The 9,624-nt window shown below is 48.0% G+C and overlaps 2 protein-coding genes across 11 annotated transcripts in view; one reads left to right on the top strand and one right to left on the bottom strand.

The window, feature by feature from the left end:
- The window catches only part of TTLL3 (tubulin tyrosine ligase like 3), a 28,944-nt gene extending 26,253 nt beyond the window's left edge, over positions 1-2,691 (top strand). For 5 of the 9 annotated variants that reach the window (XM_030307341.2, XM_030307343.2, XM_030307342.2 and 2 more), the window contains exons 13-14: positions 25-248; positions 454-2,691. In XM_030307341.2, the coding sequence (XP_030163201.1) occupies positions 25-248; positions 454-630 (401 nt within the window). In that variant the 3' untranslated portion in view covers positions 631-2,691. Of the gene's footprint in view, positions 1-24 lie in introns of all 9 variants that reach the window. The other 4 variants (XM_030307345.2, XM_030307349.2, XM_030307347.2 and 1 more) reach the window with 4 other exon arrangements.
- RPUSD3 (RNA pseudouridine synthase D3) lies at positions 2,205-9,581 on the bottom strand. 2 transcript variants are annotated; one of them, XM_030307357.1, is made up of 9 exons: positions 9,457-9,581; positions 8,996-9,135; positions 8,087-8,131; positions 7,846-7,945; positions 7,011-7,118; positions 6,845-6,929; positions 6,494-6,617; positions 4,001-4,140; positions 2,371-3,180 (listed from the first exon to the last, which is right to left on the bottom strand). In XM_030307357.1, the coding sequence occupies exons 1-9, from the start codon at positions 9,579-9,581 to the stop codon at positions 2,989-2,991; spliced, it is 1,059 nt and encodes a 352-aa protein (XP_030163217.1). In that variant the 3' UTR covers positions 2,371-2,988. The 2 variants fall into 2 exon arrangements, with proteins under 2 accessions (XP_030163219.1, XP_030163217.1); XM_030307359.2 differs by lacking the exon at positions 8,087-8,131 and having other exon boundaries at positions 2,205-3,180.
- Between the last annotated feature and the right edge of the window lie 43 nt (positions 9,582-9,624).

Genomic DNA, 9,624 nt, shown 5'->3' on the forward strand with positions numbered 1-9,624 from the left:
TCACGGCCCCTCTTGCTCCCACAGCCCCTTACCACTTCCCCAGCCTTCACACCAAGGCCGGGCTGCCTTCTCATGTGCTCCGATCCCAGGGGCGGGTCCTCAGACTGCAGCGCAGCAAGTTGGTGGGCTCTAAGGCCCTGTCAACCACAGGCAAGGCCTTGATGACTCTACCTACCGCCAAGGTTTTGATTTCCTTTCCACCTAACCCTGAGCTCAAGTTGGCATCCAGCGTCCTGAAACCAAGAAAGGTGGGCCTTGAGCCGTGACTCACACCCTGGTGGGCAGTGCTGAATACTGGGGTCAGGGCTGGAGGGCACAGGCAAGAGCAGCTCCCTGACTAGCTGGAGCCCCAAGGGAAGGGCTTTTTTCCTCAGAACCCCCTTCCTGAACAGATTTCCTGATCATCTCTTCCTCCCTCTTCCCCCCTTTCACACCGAGGCTGTTGCTCCCCAGCACCTTCGTGGTCCCTGTCCTGGAAGTTCCTTGTGGCCTCTACCCTTCGAAGTTGGAAATCTTCCTAGCACCCACAGAAAGATCAAGGCCAAAGGCAAGTTCAAGGCCAGACTCTGTGACAGACCCAAGGCTGAGACATGCCTCATGAAGACAGACTTCCAGGACCCCTGTCCTTGATCAGTGCATACCAGGGTCTAGGGAGCATGGGGGACGTGAGGCTATAGAAGCCCTTGCTTTGATCCTCACTGCCCCTATCCTGGATGCAGTGCCAAATAAAAAGGAGCAAGTGAAGTATCCTGGGCTTGGCTCCATTCCTATTGGAGGTTGAAGAGAGGGTAGGCTAAGGCCCTGTACCCCAAGGTCCAGAGTGAGAGCTACAGGCCATCAGCAACCTTCCACAAAGCAAGGGCCAGAATTCCCTCACTAGCGACAGATATGGGGCTTCCTATTCGGGGACTCCCTGACATCTCTGACCTTTGGATGGGGGGATAAGCCTCACTTTATAGATGAGGAAACTTATAGATGAATCTGAATAAGAGACATGGCTTGCCCAAGATCATATGGCAGTGAGAAAACTAGGACACACTGCCAGACTGCTCACCACTGGGAGATCCTCAGTCTCCAAGCCCAGGGGAGAAGCTGGGCTAGCAGCAGAGTGACATCTAAGGGTGTTAGATTTATAACGTAAGATGAAAGAAGGATGAACCTTGCCTAAACCCAGCCCTTCTCCAGAGGGAGTGGGTCTGTCCCTTCCTTAGCAAGGGGCCATGGTTGCCTAAAAAGGAAATATCAGTAGTATTTTAGTATTTCTTAGTTGTAGTGGGTTGAATGGTAGTCTTCCCTACACCCAAAGATATATCTGCTGGGAAACTGTGAATAACTTTATTTGGAAAAAAAGCCTTTGTCAATGTGATTAAGTTAAAGATCTTGAGATGAGAGTACTCTGGATTATCCAGGTGGGCCCTAAATCCAATGACAAGTGTCTTTATAAGAGTCAGAAGACACAGACACTGGAAGGCCATGTGAAGATGGAGGCAGGCTGGTGTGATACAGCCACAAGTCAAGGCTTGGAGCCACCAGAAGCTGAAAGAGGAAAGGAAGGATTCACCCCTAGAGGCGTCAGAGGGCACAGCCCTGTTGACAACTTGATTTCAGACTGGCCTCCAGACAGATCTATGACAAAATTGATTTCTGTTGTTTTAAGCCACTCGGGTGTGGTAATTTGTTATAGCAGTCCTAGGAAACTAACAAGACTAGTCAAGTGGAGATACATATACTCTGATCCAGCAACTCTTGCATAACCGAACCAGGAAATGCATACAAGTGAGTTTACACCACTGTTGTGCCAATAGTCGAATGACCTGTTAACAGTAGAATGGATAGACTGGTGTGGCCATGCAGTGGAATTCAAACCCACACCATACATCACAGATGCATTTCACAGCATGGAACAAGAACAAATCACAAAAGAACATACACAGCATGACTCCATTTATGGAAACACCAAAGTCAGGCAAAACGAAGTGTATTGTTTAGGGATGCATATGTTTGTGGAAAACCTTAACAAGACAAGCAAGGGAAACTCCCATGTCAGGATAGGGTTTCCAACCTAGGATGAACAATAGAACCCCTTGGGGAACTTAAAAGATTGATGCCAGGATCTCCGGCCCAGACTGCTTAAGTTGGTATCTTTGGGGTGCAGAATCACAGGGAGGGTACAGTGCTTTTTTAAAGCTTCCTGAGAGGGAGGAGGAGGGGGTTCTACTGTGGGACCAGGGTTGAGAACTACTGCCCTAATAAGGAATAAGAGGCATGTTTCTGTTTCGTGCCCTGAGTGGTGGTTATATGGGTGTCACTTTGTAATTCTTTAAATCACAGATATGTTTATGTACTCGTTGTATGTTTGATATATTTCAGTTTTTTACTATACAAGATCTGAGATCTTCATTTCAATATGAAGTCCCCAGAGTAGTCAGATTCATAGGGACAAAGGAGAATGGGGGCTACTAGCGGATGGGAAGTCAGTGTTTAATGGGGCAGAGCTTCAGTTCTGTAAGATGATGTGATGATTGCACAACAGTGTAAATGTACCTAATGCCACTGAACTGTTCACTTAAAAATGGTTAAAATGGTAAATTTTGCTATGTGTATGTTATCACAATTAAAAAAACCAAACATTTCCTCCCAGCTAGAATTGGGACAGAAACAGCCAAATAAAAAGACCACATATTGAACTCAGCAGAAAGCGTGCTCCATGATACTCACTTTCTTAGCAAATCTTCAAAACCATACTATGAGGTAGGTACTTTTATTAATGCACGTCCAAAGAGATGAAGTCATTTGCCTAACACCATGCAGCAGGTAGCCTAGGCAGGCTTTGATCTTAGGTGTGTCCGAATGCAGAGCCCAGGATCTTAAAGCGAGGCCTTACTGCATGTTGAGTACTGACCTCATTCTCCTCAGGCCTCATCGTAGGTTCATCTCCCACCTCATCCCCACTGCTTTCCAGCAGAAACAAAAGGAACAGAAGGAGCATTATTGTTGGTGGAGCCCCAAGCACTGTAGGGTCCTGAAGAAATAAGAGGGCAAGGGTGCCAGAAGCTTCATGGGGGCCTCCCCGGGCCTCATGCCTGGAAGATGGAGACAATGCAGGTGGAGATGCAAGGGCAGTTGGGCAGCCTGGGAGGGGGTCAGGCAGAGGTGTCTGAGGAGGGCTTCATCCGGGACCTGTGGTGGGAGAGGCATGTCAGCGTTCAGCCAGGTTGAGTTCCAACAGCTCTAACCAAAATGTGAGTAAGGCAAAGACTTCCTCCCTCCCTCCCTCCCCCGCTCCATGTCCATAATTTGTTATTCACTTCCTCTACACACACACACACACACACACACACACACAGAATCACGCTATGGCAGAGACTGGGTAGGGTTCACTAAATCAGTTTCCACCTGTGCACACAGGTAAACATTTCTGAGTCCCTCTTGCAGTTTGGTGAGGCCATATGATAGTTTTAGTCAATGGAACAGGAGTGCAAGCATATGCCACTTCCAGACTTGGCCCACGAACACCTCCCAAGTGAACCCACACTGTCCTGTTTCCCTTCATCTGGCTGCATAGCAATGGCCTGGGTCCTGAGTGACTGCTTGGAGTAAAGCTCACCCACCCCACCCCCTTAATTATATTTAATGTGGAGGGAAATTACTGTGCTAAGACTCTGGCACTTTGGGGTTACTCTGTTAAAGCAGATAGTTACCCTAACACACGCACACATACACCACTACTTTTACCCCTTATACCAAAGAGACCCAAAGGACAGCTGACTTAGAAGGGCCTTGAGAAACTGGCCCTTCAATAAGTTAAATTTCCTTATTGAACAGATGGGTGGCAGAATGAGGCCCAAGAGAGGGGATGTTACTTGCTCAGGGCCACAGAGCAAGATAGGGCTACAGATAGCCTTGGAAGCCAAGAGGGCTACCTCAGTCCCAAATTTCATACCTAATGTCTGAAGGTGCTGCCCACCCCCCGAAATGGCAGGTAGGTAGGCTTGGGTACCTGTCTTTGGGGCTTGGTGCTGTCTGCTGGCAGTAGAAAGCGCTGACCCAGGACAGTGCCCACGCGGGCAGAGTATGTGTGATCCCCGAGCACAGGGCAGAGCTGTAGTACCATGTGTACCTGGAGCTGACTGGGGAACACTGGGGGACAGGAGAGAGATGACAGGGTGGGCAGCTGCTCTGTCTGCCCCACCCAGGTTCATCACTCCCCCTTTCCTCTGGGAAAACAACACCACTCCGCTCCCATTCCCAGATCATGTGGTTTCAGTGACGTCAATGCTACTGCTCCTACCTCCAGAACAGGGTGAAAGACCAGGTCAGGACAGTCCTATCAATCCACCTGGCCTGTGGGATTTGCTTGTGAAGAGATACAACCCTGAATTTACTGCTGAAGCTACTGGAAACAAGGAATGCTCTTTCCTTTGAGGGTGCTAAACTGGTGGGGTGCAGGTCAGGAGCTACTGGAGCCCTGGCTATCTCTACCTTCACCACAGGATAGCCTGTGGGAGAAAGAAGCTGACATGCCCGAGGCAAGAAGAAATGGAGAAACAGCTTCCAGAGGACGTCCTCTGAGCCTCTTGATCCAGGAACACCTAAACTTAAGTTGTATGAACCAATACATTCCCTGTTTTTGGCTGACACCAATTTGAACAAGTTTTTGGGAAACTGACAACCAAAAGCACCTTGACAAATACAGAATTGGGGGGCTGTGTGCTAGGCATGGTACAAAATGCTTTACTTATGTAAACTTATTTAATCCTCATGACAGCCCTATAAAGCAGATCCTATCATCATTCCCATCTTACACATAGGAAAACTGAAGCTCGAAGAGAAGTGACTTGCCTACCACCATAAGCTAGGATTCAAACCCAGGAGCTATACTCTGCTTCCATGTCTGGCAATATGGTGGACTGGATAATCTAAAAACCCTTTTGCTGGGTGCCTGGGTGGTTCAGTTAGTTAAGCATCCAACTCTTGATTTTGGCTCAGGTCATGATCTCACAGTTCATGGGTTCAAGCCCCATATATGACAGTGCAGAGCCTGCTTGGAACTCTCTCTCTGCCCCTCTCACACTCTCTCTCTCAAACCAAATAAACTTAAAAAAAAGTTTAAAAACCCTCTTGCTATAAACCACCTAGAAACACCAGAAAAATAGAACAATCATCCTTTTAAATATGCATCTGGGCATATAGGAAAGTAAGATCCCAAGACCAAAACCAGGGGAAAACAAATCCAGAGCACACAGAGCCAACGTTTCACCTATTCTAGGGATACTGCCAATCTTGAGTATCCAGGGCCCTTGGGGTTAAGTAGCTACCCAGGGGCCAGGGGTGAGGCCTTAGTACCCAAATGAAATACTAGAGGGGCTACGTCTCCAGTGATGGGGTGGACTAGGAGCAAAAGCCAGTCAACGGTAGATAAGTGGGGAATGAGAAAGTTTCCCCTGAGAATTCGCAACCATGAGCCTGCTCTCACACAGGTGTGGGGCTCAAATTAACACTACTTGAGTGATCTGTGAACTTCCAACAGAGACAATATTTAGAGAGATCCTGAACTAGTGATAGCCCTGGGGCATTTGACAGAAGCAAAGGCAGAACCTCTCCCGAGGGGCTTATCTACAGTGAGGCAACAAAAGACTTCCAAAGATAAAGGCCTAGCTGAACTTGAATTCACAATCCTAAATCACAGAGCAATGAGAAAACCATTCACCAAGTATTAGAGTCAGCATGAAACATCACAGGATTAGACCCTCCAGAATCTTAGACAATGAAAATATAGAAATACAACATACAAGTGTGTTTAACATGGTTAAAGACAAAAAATAACAATTGAGAAAAAAAAGATGCTATATATTTTTAAAGGTCATTTTTATTTGTAAAACAACCAAATAGAACTTCTAGAAGTGAAAAATACAGCCAATGGATAGGCTGAACTGGCAGATTAGATCCAATTGAAGAGAAAACTATTCACCTGGAAGACAGAGCTAAAGAAATTACCCAGAATGCAACAAGGATTAAGAAATGAAAAATATGAAAGAAAAGAGACCAAGCAAGGAGAATGAGAAGGTCAGACACATCTCTTAGGCATACAAAAGGAAGAGAATAGAGAAAATGCAAGAGGTGCAACACTGGAAGAGAGAAAGAACATTCCAGGATGGATGAAATACATTAATGTTCAGATTCAGGTGAATCCCAAGCAAGATAAATAAAACTAAACCCACATACCTATCAGATTTGGCATCGTGAAACCACAGAACACCAAAGACAAAGAAAAGATCCTGAGATCAGTATGAAAAAAATAATAAGATGAGCTACAAAGGAATGACCACCAGACTGACAGAAGTGCTACCTCCTCCAGATGGGCCTGATTACCTACCCCTGGGGTCCCTCAAATGCTCCCCAGGCTTCCATTAACACCACCACCTTCTTTCCATCCCCCTTGCCTCCTCCAGCCAAATAGAGGTACGAAGGCTGGCTGGGGCTCCAGACCCACCTGTCAGTGGCTGCAGTTGGACCAAGGCACAGCCAGAGCCCATGGCCACCACATGGAAGTGGCTGAGGGTCCTCTTGACACCTTCTTGGAAGTCTTTTCGGGATGGGGACTTCACTGGAATTACCTGTGGTGTCAGCCCCCCAGAATGAACAAGCTTCACACACACCTGGCACCTAAGCCCAGACCCTCGATGCTGCTAATAGACAGGGCCATAGTATAAGTAGTGGTTACTTGCCTGTTTTAGGGGACAGGAGAGCCAGCCCCCCCCCCCCAAGTCTCTACCCTTGATTCCTCTGTAGGGATAATATATTTGGAGAGTCCCCTTCTGCTCCCTGCCAGACCATGACTCACAAGATCAACGCCATCAACGTGTTCCAGTTTCAAAGCTGCTTGGATCTTCCCCTCAGAAGTAGCTGGGATCCCATCAGTGACAGCACTAAGAAAGAGGCAGGAAGAGGTCACAGAGTGGCTTGCCAGGACCTCCCTACTGCCATGGGAGCCTCCCAGCACCACTCACCAGTAGGTGGCTGTGGGCCTCTGGGCTCTCCGTGAGTAGATGAAGAACTTTTGGAGGCGGCTGGCTGTCTGAGGACAACTGGAGAGGAGTACAAGCCCAGAGGTCTCTCTGGAGAAAGAGGATAAATCACAAAATTGAAGTCCCTTGGGCTCACCCCCAAAAAAGGGAGCATGCTTGGGAAGGCACACTGGCCTGCTTAAGGCAAAGCAATCACACCAGAACTATAACTCAAGACCTCCTCCTGAGAAACAAGAAAGACTTTCTCATGTTTGATACTAAGACTACATAATTTAATGTGCTCATTTTGCCCTGGTCCCCAAGGAGCTCAGAGCCAAATGTCATAACAATTACCCCCACTGCTGAATGTCTACAATGTGCCAGGCATTACAGTAGGAATTCTGTGTATAATAGCTCATAAATAATTAAATTCCCCACAAGCCTACGAGTTTGTGGAATTTCAGAAATATTTCATCCAAGTACCGGCTCTAGTTGATAGCAGTTTTAGAGGAAAGAATATCATGGGTCAACGAGCAATGCCTGCCATGATTATGGTATTGGAGAAGTGACTGCATGCTGAGCATAGGTATGATTAGCTCTATTTTATTATTAAGGGAACTGAGGCTCAGTGAGTTTTCATGTTTTGCCTGTGATCATAGTTTGTGCATATGGATTTGAACCCAGATCTGTTCACTCCCTCCTTTTCCTTGCATCCTTCCTCTGTGCTCCCAAACCAGCCTGTGGAAAATGTCTCGACCTACTCCCAAGCAAGTGTTCCCTCACCCAAGATGGATACCTGTCCTCCTACATTCCTATCACCGCCCCCACCATCACTTACTTCCCAGATGCTTGCACAACCTGGAGCTCCTGATCCCCAAGCCCCAGGGACTGGCTCAGCTCTGGCAGCACTGAGAACAATGTCAACTCTCCTGGTTTTCCTGGGGGGACAAAAAAGGAAGGAAAAGTACAAGTTGCTCTCAGAGGCCTTTGGCTTTATCCCACTGACCCGTTCTCTTCAGTATCCCCTCCCTCAGAACCTTCAAACCCTCTTTCACTACATCCCCATCCCCTGCCCGTACCTGTCACTGGTAGACCCGGTGGCTTATTCAATGTCACTAGAGGTCCTAAAACATATATTACATGAGCATGAGCAACACAAAAGCAGCAGTTAGAGTTTATAAAGTACTTTTTCAATTCATCTTATCTTGTGACCCCACTACAACTCTCAGACCTGAGTTATCAACTACACCCTAAACTGAACTTCTTTCTGTCCTTCGCATATGCTAAGCTAGTTGCCACCTTAGGCTTTTACACTTGCTGTCCCAGATTTTCACATGTCTGACTCTTTCATATCATCTCGGCTCAAATGTTGCCACCACAGAGAGGCCTGACTCCCCAACCTAATGTCTGCCACATGGTCATAATACCCTGTTTTATTCATAGCACTGATCACTAGTAAGTACTTTGTTCACTCATTTCCTGATGAATCCATTTCTGCCACTAAAATATTAGCTCCCTGGGAGCAGGAACCATATTTATCTTGTTCAGCACTGTATACCTGTGCCTAGAACAGTGCCTGGAACAAAGCCTCTACTCAATAAACAGTTGAATTAACAAATCACTGAATGGAGACTGAGGCTCAGAGAAATTATTTTCCTACAGCCACACAGTAAGCTGATTACAGAGCCTCGATCTGACTCCAAAGCCTGTGTTTTGTCCATCGGTAAACAATTTACTATGGCAATTCCTATTACCAAGTGCCTACTATGTTGAAGACTCTCTAGTTATTTGCACCCTCTCACCCCCATCCCCACGATGCTGAGGCTCAGACAGATTATGAGGCCTGTTCCAGGTCATACCACCAGTGGGAGGCAACACGAGGATATGACCCCAAAGACTTTAGCAGGGAGCCCTGTCAGCCCCTAGAAGGCTCTGAGCAGCAGGCTCCCCTCCAGAGTCTGTGTGCAGCTGCCCCTCCCACCCCTCACCTTTCTGGTCCACTACTGCAGCCCTCAGCACATCAACCAGCTCCTCCCGACTGAGGTTCTCTAGCTGCAGCAGCCCCGGGAATGGCTGGCCCCCCAAGGGCCTCGACCGTTTGCTGGAGCCTCGGGGTCGCAGCCGGTGTCTGAAAAAGGTAGAGTACGCAGTAGGAGGGATCACTCGTTTCCTGAGAGGTATCCATTCTTATCTCCCCACACCTTATATACTGCCACCTCCTACAAATGCCTCAGAATGCCTGGGGTGAGCTTCCCGCAAGTTCAGGCACATCTGGCCCCATTTTACAGAGGAGGAAACTGAAACTCAGAAACCAAGTGAGTAGTTTAGGGTCGGTCACACAATAGTGGCGGGATTAGAACCCATGCCTACCTAAGTCCAGATACCACACACACTTTACCCCGGCCCCACCGTCCCACCCACACGAAGGGGCGGGAGAAGGGGTAATCACCCGGCTTCGGTGCCAAAGCCTGGGGCCTTGGGCACTGCGCGCACCCCTGGCCGCCGCCGCCATACACCCCAGATCCGGCCCAAAACACTGCAGCCACCCATCTCCCGAGCAAGGACAGTGCGCATGTGTGGAGAAGGGCCGACCCGCTCTCCCACAGCGTACTGATTG

The sequence above is a fragment of the Lynx canadensis genome, chromosome A2, assembly GCF_007474595.2.
Source record: "Lynx canadensis isolate LIC74 chromosome A2, mLynCan4.pri.v2, whole genome shotgun sequence".
Taxonomy (NCBI): domain Eukaryota; kingdom Metazoa; phylum Chordata; class Mammalia; order Carnivora; family Felidae; genus Lynx; species Lynx canadensis.

Excerpts from the sequence above, each read along its gene's own strand:
- RPUSD3 (XM_030307357.1), bottom strand. The coding sequence starts at position 9,581 with ATGCGCACTGTCCTTGCTCGGGAGATGGGTGGCTGCAGTGTTTTGGGC. Across the intron at positions 6,618-6,844 it reads ACGTTGATGGCGTTGATCTT|GTAATTCCAGTGAAGTCCCC; the intron begins GTGAGTCATGGT and ends CTGACACCACAG. Across the intron at positions 4,141-6,493 it reads CCAACTGCAGCCACTGACAG|TGTTCCCCAGTCAGCTCCAG; the intron begins GTGGGTCTGGAG and ends CCTGTCCCCCAG.